This window comes from Carassius auratus, chromosome 17 (assembly GCF_003368295.1).
Source record: "Carassius auratus strain Wakin chromosome 17, ASM336829v1, whole genome shotgun sequence".
Classification (NCBI taxonomy): domain Eukaryota; kingdom Metazoa; phylum Chordata; class Actinopteri; order Cypriniformes; family Cyprinidae; genus Carassius; species Carassius auratus.
The window spans coordinates 10539033-10563574 of record NC_039259.1 but is presented as its reverse complement, the minus strand read 5'-3'; the positions used below and the strand labels follow the sequence as shown (position 1 = coordinate 10563574).

General features: G+C 37.7%; 1 protein-coding gene across 2 annotated transcripts in view; it reads left to right on the top strand.

The window, feature by feature from the left end:
• Positions 1-18940, top strand: part of msrab (methionine sulfoxide reductase Ab) — a 28666-nt gene extending 9726 nt beyond the window's left edge. For both annotated transcript variants that reach the window (XM_026285753.1, XM_026285754.1), the window contains exons 4-6: positions 1846-1950; positions 12901-13007; positions 18557-18940. In XM_026285753.1, the coding sequence (XP_026141538.1) occupies positions 1846-1950; positions 12901-13007; positions 18557-18730 (386 nt within the window). In that variant the 3' untranslated portion in view covers positions 18731-18940. The remainder of the gene's footprint in view (positions 1-1845; positions 1951-12900; positions 13008-18556) is intronic.
• The last annotated feature ends 5602 nt before the right edge of the window (positions 18941-24542 follow it).

The window sequence follows — 24542 nt, the reverse complement described above, 5'->3', positions numbered from 1 at the left end:
CCAGTCAAATACAGATATGCATGTAGACACACGCCCAAATCAATTTGTCCTTTTTGCCGCTACATGCTTGTTCATCTCCCATATCGAAGAGGTCTCTGATGACACTTTTCCCAACCTTAAGTCACACACACTAGAGCAGCAGCAGCTTCACTGTACCCAGATTAGTGCTTCGCTGCAGTCTTCACCAAAACATTCCCTTCATCTGCAGTGAACTACCCAGAGTGCACTGCTCTCTCCCAGATCCGCAGCCCTTCCCCCCTTCCTCTGTATGACCTACTTGTAGCCAGACAGTTCAGAAGAGATGAGATGGAGGGAGGGATGCAGCTGTGATGTTGCAGTTTCTGAACTGGTCCCAGTGAGAAGGTTCTTCTGACTGCAGCTCAGAGGGTTTGATCTCTCCAAACACACACACAGGCTCTTTTAAGTGTGTAGTGTGGAGAAGACTTGCGGCTGTCAGAATTGCGTTGATTGTTGGGGTTAATATGTATTCAGGCTTTGTTATTTGTAAGAGTACGGTACAGATTTACACGATTGCTTTTGAAAGGTTTTGTCTTTGACAGATTTGACAGAATGGTTCTAATGATCTGAAAACCTTCTTGGACTTTATGCTTAAATGCTTGAATACAGTTTTGTATATAATTTTAAATTGTGCCTGCGTTTTGTGGCTGACATCTTTCCTAAATTTCTTTACAATACCATTTTAAATGTTTAAGCCTTTGTGGGCCTGCCTGATCCAGTATACAGGATACACCTCGTAAAGTTGGATAAGAGAAGTTTATCTTCATCGTAACCACATGAAACAGACAAACGCATTCACTTCAACTACAGTACAAAAGACAGTTTTGTTTTTCAAAGAAGTCTCTTACATTCATGAAGTCTACATTTAGTTGATCAAAAATACAGTAAAACGTAATATTGTGAAATATTATTACAATTAAAAACAATTGTTCTCTATTTGATTAGATTTTATTGAATTTCCAGCAACCATGATTATACCAGTCTTTAGTGTGTCATGATCGTTCAGAAATCATTGGTATATGCTGTTTAGTGATCAAAAACCATTTATTAATAATTTTTTTATATTCTTTGATGAATAGAAAGATCAAAAGAACAGCATTTCTTTGAAATAGAAATTTTTTGTAACAATACAGGTCCTTCTAAAAAAATTAGCATATTGTGATAAAAGTTCATTATTTTCCATTATGTAATGATAAGAATTAAACTTTCATATATTTTAGATTCATTGCACACCAACTGAAATATTTCAGGTCTTTTATTGTTTTAATACTGATGATTTTGGCATACAGCTCATGAAAACCCAAAATTCCTATCTCAAAAAATTAGCATATGTCATCCGACCAATAAAAGAAAAGTGTTTTTAATACAAAAAAAGTCAACCTTCAAATAATTATGTTCAGTTATGCACTCAATACTTGGTCTGGAATCCTTTTGCAGAAATGACTGCTTCAATGCGGCGTGGCATGGAGGCAATCAGCATGTGGCACTGCTGAGGTGTTTTATCACAATATGCTACTTTTATCACAATATGCTAATTTTTTTAGAAGGACCTGTATATACGTCTTAAAAGTCATTTTCTAATCAATTTAATGCATCATTGCTAAATAAAAGTGTATGTGTTGCTAAGGTTGTTAATATTGCTAAAAATAATTAATAAATGTACAATATTTGAACAGCAACTTAATATCTGAGTAAAAGATTCATTCAAATCCTGTTCATTTTCTAATGCCTGAGTTTAAAGTATGCTGCAAAATTACAGAACATTTGCATAGCTCTATTTGTGAATGATCTGATCTAATCTAATTCTTTTTGTGCTGTTCTCTCCAGGTTTAACAGGGCACACGGAAGTAGTGCGAGTGGTCTTCTCTCCTAAAGACGTCAGCTTAGAGAAACTTCTCAAAGTCTTCTGGGAAAGCCATAACCCCACTCAAGGTAAACAAACACACGTATTCCCTCACATCTACACAAGTGCACTCACACAGATGTCCATAGAGAGACCCCTGGGTGCAAGGTGCAGTGGCCCAAAAGCAAACGGTCTCATGAGGGTAAAACCCGGATGCATCTGTGTGTTCACGCTGCTCCATGCATGTGTGTGTGTGTGTGTGTGTGCTGGATGGTCAGGATGATCTCGCAGGAATTGGAACAGCCTCAGACAGGCTATGTTAATGTGTCTGAGACCAATTCAGCCATGAGAGGAAAAGAGACATCGCGTATGTGTGTGCATCAGTGCAAGCGTCAACTATTCCTCCAGTCCTCTAGAAACAGAACCAATATTGAACACACCGCTGATATTTGCTGTCTGTACTTGTCCTTCAGTTCCTCATTTGAGAGTAAATCAACCTTGGTGTCTGTCTGCAATCCAGCACTAAGCTTGAGAAAAACAGAAGAAAACTTAAGAGAGATCGATCTATCTGTCTATATCTATTTATCAGTCTCTCTTTCCCACTTTATGTTATTCACTGTTTGTCTGTCTCTCTGCCTGTACACGTATCTATACTTCTGTCTCTCAATTTGCCTGTCTTTCTTGTCTATCTATCGATCATCTATGTGTCCTTATGTCTGTCTGTCCGTCCGTTAGTCTGTCTGTCTATATGTCTGATGTAACAGTGTGACTGCAGCTTGAAGCTGTTGTTTGGCTCTCTGTGTTCAGTCACCCTGAAACAGAGAGAGAAGAGAGGAAGAGACACTCCTCTGAAACATTCATAAAGCTTGACCCTGAGGACCTGAAGCGCACACACCCTCTTCAGCTCTCCTTCGTCAGCTGGACTGTGGGACTAAAGTCTCTGCTTTAATACTTTATATGATGTCTATGGTCCATTCAGTAACTTCAATAACTTCTTGTCTGTATGTTTTCCTCCAGGAACATGTACAAATTCCCTTCGGGGATCAGTAATGCATGTCTGTATATCTGCCAGTTGAGGACACGCCCCTAAAACCTGAGTCAGAGCGTGATTTAAGAACGGCAGAGTGGTTTTCTTTGAATCTTTCATGTGTCAAATCATCAGTTTGAGGCTGACATGATTACCCTGTGTGTTCGGTTCTGTGCCAGCTCTGTAATTCACATCATGTTCTGAAGGTGTCTGAACTTTAAAAAGTCACCCGGGACACCGTCACCCTGTCAGCCAGAATGCCCCAGAAAGTAAAGAGCAGAAAATTACTCATAGGAGCCAGGGTTAGTTGTCAGGAATGGCCTTCAAATGTGATTAAACATCTAACTTGCTCTGTTTTCTTTTAGCTATAAGAATGCAAGGTATCTGCAGATATATATTTTCTAAATTGACTAGTCTGCAGGTTATCTGGACAACTGATTGACTAGCTGACCTTAGAGTGGTAGTTCACTGAAAAAATGAAGTCTGTCATCATTTACTCTGCAGAACACAAAAGAAGATATTTTGTAGAACTTTGGGGTCCCAACAATATTGACTTTCATTTTGTCACAGAATACAAAAAATAGTTTTTGGAATAATGTGAGATTGAGTAAATGATGATACAATAATTAAAAAAAATAAACAATCCCTTTTCCATTTTTCTATAATAAGGCTGGCTTAGGATGATGTCTATCCAACCTGATCTGATGTGTTTCTTAGGGGGTGTTTGCATAAGATCCATTCTTGCGTTAGAAAACAGGTAGACAGATTGCAATACAATGGAAAACAAAGCAGAGGTCTCAAGGCACGTTTTTTAAAGCTGAGAGCATTTTTAACTTGACACAAAAGTTTTTGTATACATAGACCAGGTTTTAAAAACTAGTGTAGACTGCAAGCAAGAACTTGCAGCCTTTTATTGTGATAAATTATAGATGGACAACAAACATACAGGTTTAAAAATATAACCTTTTACTGCACAAAACTATCATAGTCCTCCCAAAAAGCCTCCAAATTACATATAAGAGATGTTCCTCAGAACAGATTTAATGATCGGAAAAGACAATTTTAATTTGTAATTGTCTGGAAATGTATTGTTGAAGCGGTGGTTCTTTGAAAAGTATCAGTTTAGATATGAGACCGTTTTAGTAACATATATCCAATAAAATACTTTAGAGCCTGACTACAATAATAAAATAATGGACATTCATTTTTAGGATTTTATTCACTTTTCAGGTAAAAAAAAAAAAAAAAAATCACACTTTTGTAATTCCCTCATATATCCCAAGTGGGCCGCACACCCCTTAGTTAAGAAACACATAGTCTGAAGGACCATCATGACCCAACACCCAAAAAAACACACACATATACTCTTATAGAATCAAGTGAGAACATGAATATATGAAACTTGTTCACACATTTAAATGTGCACCAGGTAAGATTTAATAATTTAAGCAACATTTCAGCACTATTCCTCCATGTTGGCATGGCATTTTTAGGTTGTGTTTCATGATCCTGAGAAGCATGATGAAGACCATGGCCCATCTGCATGACAGAAGCATCAGATTGTGTTTTTTGGCGTGGGGCACGGGCGCGGCCGCTGCACTGCTATTGGCTACCAAGAATCGAGAACGTCTCTGTAGGCTGTTCATCCATGCATGCTTAACGCACATTCTATTTGTCTGTACTAGAACGCTCACGCTGAATCAACTATGAATCATGTGTGTTCGTCAACATGTGCACGTGTGTTCGTCATTGCTTAGAATAATAGGTAAATACAGTATAAATCCGCAAGTGTGTAAGGTATCATAGGCTGCATACGTGCACGCTTGTATGTATTGACATTTAAATGTGCACCAGGTAAGATTTAATAATTTAAAGCAACACTTTCAGCACTATTCCTCCATGTTGGCATGGCATTTTTTAGGTTGTGTTTCATGGATCCTGCAGGAGTTTGGTAGAGAAGCATGATGAAGACCATGGCCCATCTGCATGACAGAAGCATCAGATTGTGTTTTTTGGCGTGGGGCACGGGCGCGGGCCGCTGCACTGCTATTGGCTACCAAGAATCGAGAACGTCTCTGTAGGCTGTTCATCCATGCATGCTTAACGCACATTCTATTTGTCTGTACTAGAACGCTCACGCTGAATCAACTATGAATCATGTGTGTTCGTCAACATGTGCACGTGTGTTCGTCATTGCTTAGAATAATAGGTAAATACAGTATAAATCCGCAAGTGTGTAAGGTATCATAGGCTGCATACGTGCACGCTTGTTTCCGTTGTGCACAGAGACCTGTGTATTAAGCTGCTGTCTCACAGTTCAAAGGGTTCTGCTCTCAGCAGCATGATTTCCGGAATCGTCCTATCAGGGCTGGGATAGCAACATCCACAGCCAATCAAACACTCCCAGCACTCTCCTCTTTGTACCCCCACCTCATACCCAGCAACACTTGCTCTGGCAGAGTCTTTAGGTCATGGTATTGCAAATGTGCGGTAGCTTCCCTATACCCTACGTTAATTTTCTAAAAATATAGGGTGTATGCTTCATCTTTGGCTGTGCTGACAAAGATAGTACAGGAAGCCGAGGGTTGAGTGAGACGAGTTGGGAAAATTGGGTTCCTGGATGGATTTGACGAACAGGAAATAACTGAAGCTATTTTAACAATTCTATCGCCTGTGGCAAACTGTAGAGTGGAGAAGTGCAGTGCGGGCACACACACGAGAGAAACGCGCACACACGCTTGATCGCCTCAGCAGTTTGTTACTTCCTTGTTTAAGAAAGACCCCCCTCCTTTCCTCCCCATTCCCAACGGCCCCCGGGGCTCTCAGTCTGTCTACAGGATAACAACATCTTATCTTCTCTGTTCTCCTCTCCTCCCCCATCCCTGGCTTCTTCTCTCCTCCATCCCTCGCTCCCCCTCAACATCATCCCATCAGCATTTCCGCAGTGACTCCTCATTCTTACCCTCCGCTTTTTATCTCTTAGTCACTTTCTTCATTCTGCCATCCCGCGCTCCCTCGTTCCGCTAACAATGAAAGAGGGCGGGTTTCTCTCCTCCTTTGTCCTCGTTTTTTCTGTCTTGCCAGTTTCATCTTTTATCGTGTCATGTTTTTTTTTTTGATTTGCAGTATTTATGTAGCTGCTGCGTCAGAGAGATGCATTATCGCTTGCTTCACGGGGGAGAGACAAGATGGCTGATGCAGGCGCTCATCGTGTCTTTCAAACGTAGCGGTTGATCTAGATTCTCCTAGGCCTGTAAACATTACATCCAGTTTCCCACCTGCTTTTGGTGTGACTGACACTTTTGCTGTGTATATTTAGCCCTGAAAAGCTAAACATCAATGCTGAAAGCTAATTATGTACCCAAACTGTTTGCAGGATCTCCATAATTACTCCGCCACACTTTTGTTTTGTCATTGAAAACAAAGGTTATTGAGTTCACATGAACACCATTTTGTGCATAAGCCACCAAATGGGACAAAAAGAAAAGACCGCTTCTAAATTAAGAACCCCCCTTTGTCTTTTTGGGGTTCAGCAATGGGCACGTGCCTCTCGGGGGGTGACCTCGACCCCAGTCCCTCCTGAATGAGGGGGGCTCATTACAGTTTGTCAGTCAGCTAAGGGGGAGGGGCCGACAGAGGTCATTTATGGAGAGTAGATGAGAAACGGTCGCAGAAATGCTTATTTTTGATGAGAAGGGGGTGGATATGCTGGAAGAAAACATTTGGCTTGTTGAGGAAGTAAAGAAACAGAGCTTATTTTTCCATCATATTGGACCATTTTGGATGCCCTGTTGAAGGTGCACAGTGTACAGGTGCATCTCAATAAATTAGAATGTCGTGGAAAAGTTTGTTACAGTAATTCAACTCAAATTGTGAAACTGGTGTATTAAATCAATTCAATGCACACAGACTGAAGTAGTTTAAGTCTTTGGTTCTTTTAATTATGACGATTTTGGCTCACCATTTAACAAAAACCCACCAATTCTAATTCAAATTAGAATATGTTGACATGCCAATCAGCTAATCACCTCAAAACATCTGCAAAGAAAATAGTTTCTCAGTCTTTGGTTCACTAGGCTACACAATCATGGGGAAGACTGCTGATCTGACAGTTGTCCACAAGACAATCATTGACACCCTTCACAAGAAGGGTAAGCCATAAACATTAATTGCCAAAGAAGCTGGCTGTTCACAGAGTGCTGTATCCAAGCATGTTAACAGAAAGTTGAGTGGAAGGAAAAGATGCACAACCAACCGAGAGAACTGCAGCCTTATGAAGGATTGTCAAGCAAAATCGATTCAAGAATTTGAGTGAACTTCACAAGGAATGGACTGAGGCTGGGGTCAAGGCACCAAGAGCCACCACACAATTAGCTACAGTTGTCGTTTTCCTTTTGTTAAGCCACTCCTGAACCACAGACAATGTCAGAGGCGTCTTACCTGGGCTAAGTAAAAGAAGAACTGGACTGTTGCATAGTGGTTCAAAGTCCTATTTTCAGATGAGAGCAAGTTTTGTATTTCATTTGGAAACCAATGTCCTAGAGTCTGGAAGGGTGGAGAAGCTCATAGCCCAAGTTGCTTGAAGTCCAGTGTTAAGTTTCCAGAGTCTGTGATGATTTGGGGTGCAATGTCATCTGCTGGTGTTGGTCCATTGTGTTTCTTGAAAAAACAAAGTCACTGTACCCGTTAACCATGTTTACCTTTGCATGTGTTTTGAGTTGATTAGCTGATTGGCATGTCACCATATTTTCATTTGTAGGAGAATTGGTGGGTTTTTTGTTAAATGTGAGCCAAAATCATCACAATAAAAAAATAAAAAAAGACTTAGACTACTTCAGTCTGTGTGCACTGAATTTATTTAATACACGAGTTTCACAATTTGAGTTGAATTACTGAAATAAAGTAACTTTTCCACAAAGTTCTAATTTTTGAGATGCACCTGTATTTTAGCCCAATATTATGATTTACATAAAACTTAAAAGGTCTGGAGTTATTAATTTATTTTTTATGTTTTATGTTTTTTTTAGCAAGGATGAATTAAATTGATCAAAAGTGACATTAAAAAACATTGAACTTTCTGTTCATCAAAGAATACTGAAAAAAGATTCTGCAGCTCAACTGTTTCCAGAATTGATGATAAAAATAAGTTTCTTGACCATCAAATTAGCATATTAGAATGATTTCTGAAGGATTGTGTTACACTGAAGATTGGATTAATGGCTGCTTAATATCCAGTTTTGCCATCACAGGAATAAACTACATTTTTAAATAAAAACAGAAAACTGTTATTTTAAATTGTATTAATATTTCACAATATAACCGTTACATTATTACTAGGGGTGTAACGGTTCACAAAATTCACGGTTCGGTTCGATACGATACACTGATGTCACGGTTCGGTTCGGTTCGATACGTTTTAGATACAGCAAAATGTAAAAACATCTCAACTTTTCAGAATGCCGCAAGCGCACCGCGGGTCATGTGACAAGAACTAACCAATCAGCTTCATCCTTTCCCGTAACCACGTTGAGAGCTCAGCCAAGATGAAGGATCAGCTGATCATAGTTGTATATGGATTGCAATTTTGAAATAAATTTAGTAGCAGAGCTACTGCAAGCGATTTTTAGAGCTGCAAATCCATTTATCCTTCGCTGAAATTTCCGCGTCTCATGGAGAGAGCACGTCATTGTTGCTTAGCAAAGACAGACGCCTCATGAGCGCTTCTGCCCAAGCGCTTTGGAAAGGAGGAGAAAGACGCGCTTAGCGTTTTCCATGCGTTTTTAGGCACGATATGTGAACGGCCCCTAAGGCGCTCGCTCACTCAGCACGCGCTGAAGGCTCGTTGCAAAATGTCGAATGCCTTTAACAGACCAGAAATATAAGATCCTAAAATAACCAACAGGTCTGGTGTTTGGGTTGGATTCCCTGTAAGCTATAGTTTCTAAATGCTGCAGGGATAGTTTGCTGCGTGCATGTTTCTCCTTTTTTTCGTCTTTTCCCAGATAGTACTGACGCATATATCCCAGATTTTTTTTTTTTTATTATTCCCGCTGGTGTACCCTGTCATGTTGCAGATGCGACATACCGTTGTTTTTTTATCCACCACTCTCTTGCCATCACCATTATAGCTTAAAGGGAATCCAAAGTGCACCCAAACACCAGACCTGTTGGTTATTGGAGGATCTTCTCATTTCTAGTCTGTTAAACGCATTGGCTATTTTGCAACGAGCCTTCAGCGTGTACTGAGTGAGCGAGCGCCTGCTGAGTAGCCTAACATAAACATATAAGATGGTGTTTTTTTCTTCTTCGGGAGTGTCAGGGGCGTTGCCTGTTACGTTGTTTGGGTTATTGGGCTACCTTGTTGAACGCATATCATTATATTTCTCTCTCTCTCTTTTTTTTTTTTTTTTCAAATATAATTAATTACTCCAACGAACCGTTCGGTATACATAATGCGTACCGCGTACCGAACCGAAAGCGTCGTACCGAACGGTTCAATACGAATACGCGTATCGTTACACCCCTAATTATTACTGTGTTTCTTATCAAATAAATGCAGCCTTGGTAAACATACTCTAAGAAAAAAAGTACAAAACACTTGGGTACCCTTTCAAAAGGTATCTACTGTGGCATGGCTTTGGTTTTGTTTTAAGGTCTGAATAACAACAGCAACAATTAATGTTTGCCACAAATAATTAGTTTTCTAATCTAGAAAAGTGTTTTTTCTAGTTTTACAGTAATTTATAGAATGTCTTTTCTGCAAGAAAAATTAGAGTGTAAGAGATATATTCACAGTATAAAATTGTTAAAGGGGTCATCGGATACCCATTTTCCAGAAGTTGGTTAAAATTTCTCAATGATTTTTTGCTTTAAATGCTAATGAGCTCTGCTGACCCCGCCCCTCTCTTCTATGGGGTGACGAACTGAACAACAGAACACCTCAATCGCTATGGAGCCATTCTTGTCTACATCTGGTCCGCCGGTCGGACTGTTACAGCTCACTCAGGGCGGGTCTACTGTAAGGATCAACAAACCTGGGAGCGGCCTTCATCAGTGTGATGTCACACAGACCAGAAGCTGAGAACAGCCTGTAAAATGGAATATTATTTTTAATGATTAAATAAAAAACACTGGGTGGATTTTTATCTTTATAGTTTAAATGTGTACACACACTGCCAATGCACATTTATGTAAAAAAAAAAAATGTGTAAAAGTGAATTTAGCATGTGATTACCCCTTAAATTTAAATGTTTTCATCAGTGAAATGCTAGCTAATATACATACTAAAAATAAACACACACACACACACACACATATATATATATATATATATATATATATACAAACCATGTTACATTTACAGCACATTTTAAACGTGTGTTTTTATTTATAAGGATAATGTAAGAATTTGTGTGTGTGTGTGTGTGCAAAAGAGTGAGGTTGTGAGCTTGTGTGTGTATGTGTATTACATAAGAGGTGTAAAAATAGACCCAGCTCTGCACCATTCCTCTTAGTTGGCTCCTCTCGCACGCACACTGCTTCATCGTACCCACAGGGCACACACAACAGTGCTCTGAACAACCCCTCACACACATACACTCCCTGCATCATACACACTCAAATTCACAAACTAAAGCATCACACATGCACCTTCACAAACACAAAAGGTGGACATACTCCATCTACTTGCCATCAAACTTCCTTTATAAAATACAATCTACATACACATCAATTTGTGTGTTTTCTCGTCGGCATACATTTGAGCCTCAGTGTTTAAAAGCTGTTTTTGTCCACGGACACAGAGGCTCTTCGGTCACAGAAACGCAAGCCACAGAGTTTGTGAGTAAAGTGATAAACCAAGCAGACTAAGATTCAGAGCCATCAGTGTGACACATGATTGACATTTTGTGTGACAGGGAAAATTTAGCTTTTGAAAGACACTGAGAATTCTCTGGTGTCAGGCTTCACATCACAAACACACTGTTGATGTTTCAATATTTAAATTTAAAGGAATATTTCTCCCCTGAAAATAATATTTGTCAAGATTTACTCACCCTCGTGTTGTTTCAAACCGGTGTTCCGTTCACTCTCAGGGAAATTTTTTTACAAAGTCTGTCACCAGGGCAGTACCTTTTTTAAAACTTACACCTTTGTAACTTTTAGGTACTAATATGCAACCTCAACCTTTGGGTATAAAGGTGTACCTTTTGATGCTTGAATTAAATAATCACGGCATTATAATATTTAATATGAAAAGTAGATGCTATTTTAAAGATTTGCAAAATAATTTTCATCACTAATTATAGTATTTTTAAACATTTAATTTATATGACTATCCAATATCAAGCAGTACTGAACAAAAGTGACTGATGACAGATTGGATAGTTAAGGATTTTTTAAAAAGATAGCAACAACACAGTTTTGGTGACCATTGACATCCATTGTTCATCCATTGTTTTGTGTTCTACAGAAGAAAGAAAGTTACAGGTTTGGAACGACATGAGGGTTTTGGGGTGAAATATCCCTTTTAAGTTGCATCTGTGTTTATTTCTAGTTTCCGGAGTACTAATGTCCCTCAAGCATTTTCAAAAAAAACCTGAACACTAATAAATACGAGGTTTTCATCTTATCCTTTTCATTCACTCTTCCAATCTTTTTTTTTTCCCTCCTTCCTCATCGAGCCACATAGTGCTGATATTTGAAATGTCTGGATTGGTCAAAGCAGCCTTAGAGGATTGGCATCTGTCTGGATGATGCTGTGTGTGTGTGCTTTCACGTGCGTGTACAGCTTATTCACTCACAAGTACACATAGTAAATCTTTCCATTCTTCCCTCCGTCTAAAGCAAAGGGTGATGCTTCTTGACCTCTGCATTAACAGAAACCGTTTTCCTGCGGGAGAGCCATGTTATGGAGAGCGAGAGAGACTGCGTGTGACATTTATGGAGTCAGCTTCTGCCCAGCTCTCTGCTCTGACCCTGTTTGTGCGCTGATGACACATCTGCAGCGTTCTCCACTCTCGGTTCACGTGCGTGTTGTGTGTTGAGAGGAGAGATTCTGTATATTATTCAGCTTGAACAGGGAGGATCATCAATAATAACTAAGCATCGGGATGGAGGCTGAAAAAAGAAGCGCTCCAGTCTCAGATGGAGTACATTGAGTGCTCATCGTTTCCTTTTAGTTTTTAACTCCTTTTTCCCTCGTATGAGCCGAGATAGATTTAAGAGTTTTGATATTCAGTGACACTTAAAAGTATTTGGCCACTTAATTAAAAATGTCTGAATGGCATTGCTGATTGTAATAAAATATATATATATTTTTTATTATTATTTTTATTACTTTTATGTAATTTTTTACTTTTTGTATTTTACTTTATTCATCACTGAAATGAAGTGCATTTTAACATTTATTCAAAAAGAAAAAAATTATTTGTAAAATGTCTCAAAGTGGTTCCTTCATCATTTGTTTGCAGATGGTAAATGTTTGGTTGGAAGTTCCCGCTCCTGTGCAGTGGCAACCGTTAATTAAGTGTCCAAACATTTACCAGTATAACTTGGCTGTGTGATGTTTTTGGTGGCTCAGGCCTCAGGGTCACGGGGAAGGTCAGTGACTGTCGCTTTGGCACTTTGGAGGATCAGCCAATCAGAATGCAGTATTTTGGCCTTTGAAAAGAGAGCTACAGAGAGCTCATGGCAAGATGGCCGACATCCAGTTCTGCAAAAAGATACAAGAGAGACAGCAAATTCACTGTGGAAAAAAAATGGCAAGGGAATACCGGAAAATACAAACATGTTTCCACATGTTATCAAGGAGGAAATTATTCAAAGACTGCTATTTTTTTCATATTTTCTAATCTTTTTTATTTTTTTGCAGCAATATCAGAACAGAATTGGATTTTGCTTGCTAATAATAGAAATGTCATTAAAAAGACTGATGTATACAGTGACAGGACTGCAAATTCCTGGGGTTTGAGTTTTTTTAAAGAGCTCTAAAGCGTGTGTGTGTATTTTTTAGGAATGGCACAGGGGAATGATCATGGCACGCAGTATCGTTCTGCCATCTACACCTACAGCCCAGAACAGCAAGAGCTGGCCGTGAGAAGCAAGCATGTGTACCAGGAGGTGCAGTATCTCAAAACACACACACAAACTTTCCTTTGAATTCTGTTGCTCTAGAATGAATTACGGATATTTTCATAACCCATAGTCCTAACCCAGCTCCAACATTATTTACTTTTATTTCTAAATATTTTTTACTATTCTCATTCATGGTTTATGTCATTTTTCTATATTATGTGTTAGAGGGGACATAAGTGAGAAATAAGGATACACTACCATTCAAATGTTTTGGGCCAGGAAAAGAAATGAATACTTTTATTCAGCAAGGACGCATTAAATTGATCAAAAGTTACAGTATAGACATTTATAATGTTTAAATGCCATTTTAAGACCATAATTTACAGCACTAATGATATTGAGCACAAAATCAGCATATTAGAATGATGTCTGAAGACTTGAATAATATCTCCCGATAATTCAGCTTTGCCATCACATGCAATCACATCTAATAAAATGATCATTTTATAAATCATGTTTTACTGTTGTTACTGTAGTTTTATTGTATTTTTGGTCAAATAAATGCAGCCTTTGTGAACAAAGTTCTTTCAAAACACTTAAGAGACCCCAACATTTTGAACAGTAATGCGCAAATCAGTTTAGTTAATCAAATATAATCAGAGTTGAAATCCACTGATTTTGTTTTTGCCCCATCACATCTCCAGAAGCTGTCTCATTTCCATCCTCTCTTTTCCATTCTTTGCTGCTCTCAAACTGTTCACTGTCAAACGCTGACCGCCCACACCTGTCAGAGAGATGCGCTTGTGGATGCTCATGAACGCAGCTCATCTGGATGGCTGGACTGTTATCCCTGTCAAACTAGTTTGATGATGCTTTGGTTTGTGAGATACAGGAGCTTGGGTTGCCGTTCTTGCGGTAACCCTTTGCTCCTCATGTCATCGGTCTTGCTTCTAGGGCTCAGATGTGATTTGGGGGTGAGGGGAATGAGGCATGGGCAGGGAGGTGGGGTGACCCCTATTGGCCTTGGCATTGTGCACATCAGGGTGAAAGGTCAGGCTTGCAGGAGGCAGCTGTGGTTAAAGGGGCACAATCAGATCAGGGGACCGAAACGGACATGCTGTTGATGGCCCTAGTGACCCCACAAGCTGAAATGTACACACACACAGATATAGTAAAGCAGAAGGGGCATTTCAGCACGGGTTAAACTGGGCCATAGCACTTTTAAGGCACTTTCAATTCAGAATTAAATAATTAAATAATGGCTCGGGTTGGTAGTTTTTTTATTTAAAGAAGTCTCTTAAACTGACCAAGGCTCCATTTATTTGATCAAAAGTTCAGTATAAACAGTAATGTTGAAAAATACTATCACAAAATTCATAATAACTTATAACGTAATTTATGACTGTAATGGCAAAGCTGAATTTTTTAGCAGGCTTCAGTGTCACATGTTCCTTCAGAAATCATTCTGATGTGCTGATTTGGTGCTTAAATAACACTTCTTATTATTGTCAATCTTAAAAGCCGTTGTGCTGCTCAATATTTATGTGGATAAGTAAATCCTATATGAATAGAAAGTTCAAAACTAATGTTTATTTGAAATAGAAATCTTTTGTAACATGTATTTACTGTCACTTAAGAACAATTGAATGCATCCTTGCTGAATTAAAGTATTAATTTCTCACAAATAGTAAGTATGATTTGAGAACTGGTATCGTAAATGCTATCTGTGTTTGTATGGTATGTGAATGTTGTACAGTAGGTGACTTTGCATGCAACATGATGATTTTTGTGTAGAACGAATGGCTCCAGATTGCATGAAATCTATTTTAAATACGTTTATTAAAAGGGCATCACATCTCTCAGACTTCATAGCCTTTCCCTGCAGTTGATGCTTGTGCTTCTCTCTCTGAGGGTGGTTTCGAAGAACGGCTCGGTTACATAAGATGAGATTAGACATGTTAGTCCAGAGTCTTGTTAAAATATAGAGGAGCGGACATGTGTGTGCATCCGTCATACTGTGGAAAAGCGCAGTGGAGAGTGAGAATTTGAAGAGAGACACTGAAATAAAAGAGAGTGTGAAGAAATTGGTGAGGCCTTTTTGAGGACACTTCCATCAGGTCAAATTCAGGTGATGAATCAGACACCGACATCACACGCAGACGGGAAATGAATTATTAGCACTCGCTGAGAGTTGCACTCCATCAGAGTCTCCCAAAACTCTGGCATCAGTGAGGGCAGTCAGGGAGAAGGAAACACGGGAGTGTGAGAGGAAGAAGCTCTTTTAAGCGCTGTGGTTGAGGAGGGGAGGGCTGCTGTAATGAAATGTAGGAATTTGCAGAACATCAAAGAGTTTTTATTCAGTAGTGAAAGAGAGCGAGACGCAGGAAGATAGAGTAGAGGTACAATTCTGCTGCAATGAAGCACTTTCTCCGAGGAGTTATTTTGGGGATTTGAATGGAAGTTTATGAATTTGCTTTGTTTATCTACTTGTGTTATCCTGCAGACATCAAAATTGTTTTTTTTATTTTATTTATTTTTTTGTTATGTTTTGGGGGGGTTGAGATTCATCTTCATGGCCCAGATTAAATAATGTTGACAAATGGTCGTTGAAAAAGTGAATGCACAAATGTGCTGTGAATGTCAAAATTTGGCATGTTGATATTATTGATATTTTTCATCTTATGTACAATTGAATGCTATTATAATATTCCCAGTATTTAAAAAAGTTAGCATGATTATTCATAAAAATTTAAATTTTGTAAAATGTAAAATTTTTATGTAAAAATCACCTAAAAAAATTATGAAAAGAATAGACTATGTAGATGTAGCACTTACATATGCCTTGTTTTAAAATGAATTATAATAATATTGGTTATAGTCTTGTTTTTGTTCGATCCCTTTATAATCCATAGATAAGCAAAAGATTTTATGTGAAATATCACTTTCTTTTTGGCTCAAATTATCAAGGTTTTTTTTGTGTGTGTGTTGTTGTTGTTTTTTTTTGTTTTGTTGTTTTTTTCTAATCAATTCCTGATGGATATAATCCCATCCTAAAAAAATGTTTTTCCTGTTGGAATATCCCGTATCATTCTGGGATGTCAGTTCATGGAGGAAAATTTGGTTAATGGAATATGACATTGACTTTAAGAATAAACAAACACACTGTGCTCTAGAGCTAGAAGAAAATGTAGTTTTTGATCATTTTAAGCATGTTGTATTATTGTTTATAAATGTAGTAGTAACACTAAATAGGCTCAATTTTCATCCACAATGTTATTGGCTGATGTTGCCTATAGCTCAGGTTCTTATAAGCACTCCATCTAAAAACAAAATCTCTCTGTTCCACGTCAAGTAATCTCACACAGATAGACGCTCATGCTCTCACACTTTGATCTGTCTCCTCTCACAGGTCACATGACCCTCTGCTGCCTTATTCTCTCTCACAAAATGCAGGAACCGCCAAGGATGACAAAATGGATTCCTGACTAAATCTTATGCACACACACTCATGCTTACATGCAAGCTAAGTATGTGTGGAGATGTGCGTAAATGCACAGAACATGCAAAGATCAGCCTTGGCCTTTGCACTGTTTTTTTTTATTTTTTTACATTATGCCTTCTTTCTCGTGTATGTTTGAACTAAAGTGAATCATCTTTACACCTACACATGCTTTTCTGTTGGTGCGGCAGAACTATACAGCTTATAATATGGCAAAGATGCTGTAGCTTTTAGCAGAGACTCTGCTAAAACAAGAAACAATAAGCTTTCTCGTTAAGCTAAAACTGTATCACCGTTTCAGGAATTTTGAAGTGTAGCTTTTTACTTAATAGAAAAAGCTGCATTAATATTTATTATTTATGTTGTTCTGTTAAAAGTAGGCCAAGCGGTTGCAGTTAAAATATACACAGGGAATGTGCGTGTTAACGTGAGCAGGTTCAGGTGTGTGTGTGTGTGTGTGTGTGTGTGAATAGTCTAATATATAAGGTAAGTTTGTTCTCACAGGAATATAAATGGAAATATATGAATTAAATCTGATGGGGATAAAAGGGGAATTCTGATTGCAAAACATACTGAAAATGGTCAGACTAATTATAACATATATTGGTGGGTTTGTGTGTGTGTGTATTTGAAGATGCAGGAACACATAGTGACATTAGTTGAGTCATCAGAGTCAGATGAAGCATATTCAGATATGCAAATGCTTATGTAATCTCTCTCTCTCTCTTTACCTTTCTTTTTCTGTCTCTTTCTTTCTGTCTCTTTGCTTGACTGTCCACAGAAATGTTCTCCTCCACAAGAGAGACACAGACCACTGAGCTTTGACAGAGCCAGCTTTCTGACACCATATCCACACACACATAAAAAAAAAATGTCCACCCTTTCTAATGCACACTATTTAAAATATTTTGCACAGTTTAAAGGATGATAAACATGGCTCAGCAATATGGATTTTCATTTCTGCTGGCCCATTCAAGCCAATAGTTTTGATTTGCACTTGACCTTCCAGTACAGGCCTAGTAAAATCAAGAATGAAAATTATGAATTTTAATTAAACAGATTTCTGTGTCAGAGGTTTTTATTTATGTTTATTTAAGAAACCAGTGTGCTCTATGAAATCATGGGTGTATGTGTGTGTGTGTATATATATATATATATATATATATATATATATATATGTATATAAATGCATGCTGTTGAACATTTTGATGGTGGATTCTGATAATGAAAAGTGCATTATAACAGTAAAAGAAAATATATATATATATATATATATATATATATATTTTTTTTTCTTTCTTTCTTTCTTTTTGTGTGTGTGTGTGTGTGCGCTCTGCTTATCAAGTTTCTGGTTCTCTTTTTATGCACACCTGGCTAAATGTTGTTTGTGTGTCCATCTTCCTGTTCACTGTAGCATGTGTAACCATGTGATAATCCTATAAGGTTATTCTTATCTTTTAGCCTTATAAATATACTAATTTCAGAGACATATTTTTAAAAAATAAAAAACATGGGAAATGTTTTGTTTATGTTGTATAGGTATCTTTGTTTTTCTGGCGTCCATGCTGCTGTTAGTATCTCATGGTGTTATGCACATGCAGCCTCTTTTGTTAGACATGAAATCAGTAGCAACTGAAGCAGACTTCTGTCACCACCTAGTGGCTGAGATCTGGAACTACATAACATTTCATATAAGGACGGTTGTAATTGCTTAAAGCCAGCACATAAATGCTCCCATCTCTTTCTTTGTGTTGTAGAGACACCTCCCTCAGGTCTACATGTGAGCTTTAGAAATACTGTGATTGATCTGCAAATGTGTTTTGTTCTGTCTGTTTGAAATAGTAGTACCTAAAACCTTTTTCTGCTGGAGTTTATGGATGCGCCCCTAGAGGGAGACAGAGCTTCATTCATGTCCCTTTGAAACAGTTTTGGACATTCTGTCTGGCTTTAATATCACATACACAAGAAAGAGTTGTTTCAGTTCGAAATTATTTGCTTCTCCCTAGACAGTGATCACATTTATCCTCTTCATATCAAAATGTGTCATCATTTATCGTCTCTTTTTCTGTCTGTTCCTGTTTCATCTTTTTGCTAGGCTCTACATAAGAAAGGCCTGGGTGAGATCACCACCGAGATCCGAGAGCAGGCTGAATTTTACTATGCTGAAGACTATCACCAGCAATACCTGCACAAGGTGCCTAAAGGATACTGTGGCTTAAAGGGCACCGGTGTCACATGCTCTATCAGAGGAGAGAAAGATGAACTCTGACTCGGGGCACACAGACATTTTTCTGCTATTTAAAGGAATACTTCACCTGAAAATGAGTATTATGTTGATTCACTCTCATGTTGTTCCAAACATGAATGAATTTCTAAGAAATTCTTTCTAATATTCTTCTGCATTAACTAACTAAAATGAAACCCATAACAAAGTTTTTTCATTACTTTAAATAAAATGAACTGTAAATGTAATTAAATAGAATGTTGTTGTTGTTGTTGTTTTTTTCAGGTAGGCAACATTTCTTGTTTTTGTTTAGTTTAACTTGAAGTACTTAAATAACTAAAAATAAATAATATAATTTTAACAGACATTCTAAAAAGAACAAATATGCATTAAATTGTTACAACTTTAAGAATAAAATAAAAACAAATTCAAAGTATTAGCAATATATATATATGTAAGTATGTATATACGTATATGTATGTATATACGTATATGCGTCCTTGCTCTTTTTCATGCAGTTACTATAAATGTGCGCTTTAAAAAAGGAGGTCCATTTTTCTTACCCAAAAAAACCGTATGACTTGAAAAGAATATAACACACAAGTCAACTGGATTTCACTGTAAGCTTTGTTTGGGTGAATTACTTCTTTAACAGGGGAGTGGTGTGTTTTGCAAGTGTCTTATTTGATCCATGTAGAAAAAGACATGTGTATGTTTGTACAAACTGTGTATTAAAAATATTTTTCTGACAAAATGTAAGTCTGTGGTACAAGTTGGGCTCTTAAAGCCAACAGTAACCTTCTGCCAGTGATATTTCCACAAGCTAAATCTGTCACACTGTCTGCTCTAGAGCATCTGCTGTGTGGCTGCCTTATGCTCCGGCCAATCTCTGATCTCTGTGGGCATTACAGTACAGTACTGCAGCATTCTAATACATCAACCCCTGATTTAAAATACAAATGACCCATTCTGCCTCATGCAACATGAATAACAGTGCTTGCTTGTACACAAAACTGTTTATTTAACTCTATTTTAAAACAAACAATCATATTACACATTTTATTTGTGTAATAATCATTCAGTAAAAATTCTCTATTTTTTCTTCATTAAGCCTTCAAGTTGCACCTGTGGTTTCTGTATACCACTAGGTGGCAGGACATGTAAATATAAAAACATGCCTTTAAATAAATCAACTGTAGATTAAAGGAGGTGGCAGGTTGTAATTTCTGTGCCAGCAGCATCACCAAACCGAACTGCAGAAATGACTAGAAAAGGAAAATTGGTAATTGCGTTACAAAGCCTTGAAATGAGAAGGTTAATTAGGCCTTAGTTTGAATACTTTGTATGTGTGAAGTGAGACTTGAAAGCTGGAAAATCTGTGGTTGGTAGGCAGTTGGTTTCTAGATGGCTGATAAGTTTTTCTGGGTGGTTGTGGGGGCATTTAGTTGATGTAGCCTGAAAGCTTTAGGAGGAGTTGGAAATAAAATTCCGATCTCACCCTTAAAAATAAATTATTTAGTAAATTTCTTTCTTTCTTTTTTTTTTCTTTTTTTAATGACAGCAATATATTGACCAAATAAAAAAACAGTTAGTTGACTTTCATTGTATTATATTTAAAGAGGTCCTATTATTCTCAAAGTCTAGATTTTGTTTTGGGGGTGTGAAAAACGCATTTTTTTTCCACATAATTTACATTATTACAATACCTTTCTCCCCAGCCTGGCACAAATGGCTCGATTAGTTCTGGGTTTGATGTAGGCCCGCCTTCCAAAAAAAATTAATGCGTTGTGATTGGTTAACAACTTTAACAGTGTTTCAGTACTGCCCCGCCCCTTGCCAAAGCAGCAAGTTTCGTCTGCTCAGGTATCCAACTTACCTTGCAAAGCGGAAGTAAATACAATTACATACTTCCTTATAATGTGTTAAACTTCCGTTACAAAAATCAGCAAGCTGTGACAAAGTGGAGACAAAACTCATCAATCACATTTGAGCAGAATAGGATTGGAGAGATGGAAAAGGAGAATAACACAAGAGCTTCAAAGGGGAGTTGTAATACAGACATATATTTATAACCTACTAAAATATAGGCTATTCAGACCATATTTACTCTCGGTATTATTTTAGGACTACTGGTTTTTTTTATTGACAGCGATGTCATTTGTGTGCGGCATTCAACAACGTTAACAACAGGAGGATGGAGGACCTGATGGCTGTGATTTTGTTGTGTCTCGCGGGTTTCACAATAATGGACATGGAATGTTGACTTATTTGGAAAGCAATTGAAAGAATGGGAAGAAGGAATCTACAACAAAAAGTGCTACATTAGTTACAAGTGCCTGCACTTCATCGTCCATACATTTCTCGTTATTCATCATACTTGCGAAATAAGTTGACACAATGTTTACAGAATGTTTGCACTGCATTTTAAATCATGGTGAGTGAGTGTCTACTTGAATAGTACTAGTTGTGCTGGTTAGACCCTGCTCCGGAGTAGAAGTTCATTTGGTTCTCAAAAAAGGCAGTCCGATACTAAAATTGCACCCATTTCCAGTGGTGCAAAAATGCACAAAAGTGGGTAGTTCCACAATTAGTTCTGGTACTTTGAAAAGGTTCCCACGGTGTAAAAGGCCCTATTATTGCACTGTTTGGCTATTAACTGTGAGCAGTGGATAACTGTGAGTAACTGGATTTTTTTCCTGCAACTTTGCTAAAAAGAAGCCCAAATTCGTGTATAATAGGCCACACGTACTTGTCAACTAGTGATGTACCTTGTTCATGAACTAGTTGAAAGAACTGACACATGTCGTTCAAGAATTAAATGAACTGGTACATAGCTTATCTCATTCGTGAGCGAAATGAATGAGAGTAAACCAGGTCAGTTGGCCATTTAGCATGTCAACCTCACAAAATGCAAAGCGCAGTTATAGGTACTGTGCAGGTACGATTTTTCATATTTAGCATACAGAACATAATTTCACATTTAATCCCCGAATTATGAATGTGAATATATAGGCTAATATATGATCTGTCTGACCAAACAATTAAAATGATAATTATGCAAGAAAACCTCATGCTTTGTTCATCTGAACAACCTTAATAAACTTTATATATTGAATGCAATTATGCACACATTTTAATAAAGCCAAATCAGTTTTTGTTACAAGTGAATACGTTCGTTGACTTAAGACACTCTTTTTCGCCATATTTTGTGTAATGCCAAGAAATGGTCACTGAACGAATCAGTGAACAAATCTGAACGAATCATTTCGGTGAATGAACTGAAAATGAACGAATCTCTTGAAAGAATCATGTGCTGAGTCCCAATTCGCATACTATCTGTGCTAAATAGTATGCGAAACTAGAATTAGTACGTCCCAAATCGTAGTATGTTGAAAAGAGTATTCCAAAGATACCCGGATGGTCTACTATTTCCGGTTAGAATTTGAAGTGCAGATCAGTGCACACTCTAAGTGCTAATATTGCCCACAACCCATTGCGTGCGGGAGGGAGGAGCTTTGCGATGGCTTTGTGGTGATGTAAACATGGCAGCCGCGTGCAGCAGCGGAGATGCGCCCTCAGCTTTTAAGTGTAAGAATTAAAATGTTATTAAAGGTTGGCTTGCTTAGTTGGGGTCACTTCATCTACAGCGATATCATTGACTTGATTGTAAATAAAAACAGACACTATTTAAACTGAACAGAGATGACATAACTGAATTCAATGATGAACTGCCTTTAACTATCATTTTGCATTATTGAGACACTGTTTTCCAAATGAATGTTGTTCAGTGCTTTGACGCAATGTATTTTGTTTAAAGCACTATATAAATAAAAGTGATTGATTGATTGATTGAATAACTAATTAAAGTTGTATTTTATTTCGTTACACACATTGCACATGAACGTCAGAACCAGCCGCCTCACAAACGACCTGCGTTTGGTTCTACGATGACGCCGCCCTGCTTCTTCACTCCTCAACTTGGTAGAAGAACACATTGTAAAATGTATTGTGAAAAAAAAACGATGAGAAAAAAAGATGGGAATAGTAAATAAAATTTTATTGGACATAAAGAATGAATGAAACGTTAACAGTTGTGGGGTGCGTACTAGGCGTTCACGTTGCATGACGTCATCGAAGTATGTCCCAGAACGTGCATACTCTTTTGCTACACACTCAACAGTATGTACTTTTTCCTCACAAAAAAAGTACATACTTTTAGGTCGTAGTATAAGTAGGCGAATTGGGACTCAGCAATGATTTCCACCACTATTGTCAACTCTGGTTCTAACCATGACCTTTCCCCTGCCCAACCCCCCCCCACCCCCTCCAACATCACAAAAGCTGGGAAAAAACGCTGTAGTCCAAACGAGCCGTTTGTTGTAGTTCTTGAAAAGGGATTTTTTTTTTTTTTAAACAAAATATCTCCCTTTGGAGTGGATTTTGAGATTTGTAACTTTGTAGATATTATTTATGACACACTACAAACTGACTAAAATTCAAAAAGTGAAAAAGGAAAATAGGACCCCTTTTCTTATTTTTAATACAGTAGGTCCATTTCTTTATTATTTGAAACCTAACAAAATGGTTAGATTGCTATATAAATGTTTATATTATACATTGTACGTGTGTTTTAAAAGTATATTTTAATTTAATTATTTTTTTTAATTTTTTTTTACCACAACAGTATGTTGAAATTTTTAAACACTGAACTCCATTGACTTACACTGTATGGGCACAAAAACAAATTTCAGTAGAAACTCTTTTGTGTTCCACAGACGAATGTAAGTTGTACAGGTTTGGAATGAAATGAGGGTGAGTAAATGCTGACAGATCTGTTATTTTGATGTGAACTATACTTTTAAAACCGGCTATTCTAAATATTTCGGTTTCACACCTCAGCTGTGTATAGCGCTACACATGAGTCAGCTGCTCATTTTAGAAATTGAAAAAACTTGACAACAAGCTGATCTGCTGACTGGCCTGAATAGAGCCGGGTAATTATGCTGATCTGTCCAACTTAAGCAGCATTGCCCTAGTTTATCTCGATGCTTCGTTAAATATGAAGTACTAATGAACCCGGCCTGGCTTTGGCTGGTGATAGTTTGGGTGATATCTCATATATGGACTCAAGTGCACAGTGAGTTCTGGAACAAAGGCCATGTGCTCTAAAACCGGATCAAAATGTGGTAAAGTCGACAGAACGGAGGATTCTGGAAGCCTCTTGTGGTGTGTTGTCGTCTGCTCCTTGGCTGATGATGTCACTGTGTTATCTGTCATCTCTGACTGTGTCTCTGGGATGAGACACACACATGATTCACACAGCACCTGTATGAGGAGACAGATTTCTGGGAAATGATACATTCATCTTCAAACTCCCACATGTGTGCTATATGCACACCTATATTTTCACCGCCAGACGTACTGTACATAAGGGTTACATAAACACATTTCTGCTATGAATGGATCCCACACACAAACATTAGCTGAGATCAGATTACCCAGGTTTGGTAAAATTATCTTCATACAATGGCACCAAAAAGTAATTTGTACACTTAAAAATGTCTGAACATCACTCCATTAGTTTAATAAAATTATCACAAGAAATAACTTTATTTTTCTTGTATATTATTTGAATCTTAATTTTCTGAATTTAAAATTGAAGTTATGATTAGGAGCTTGCAATGAAAGTGAATGGGGCCAGTCTATAATCATAATATGCAATGTTTCAAAAGTATGTTCAAATCGACAGACAAATCATATGTATATATATATATATATATATATATATACACACACACACACACACACACACACACTTTTTTATTGTGGTAGTCAACATCATGCTCAAATGTTGAGC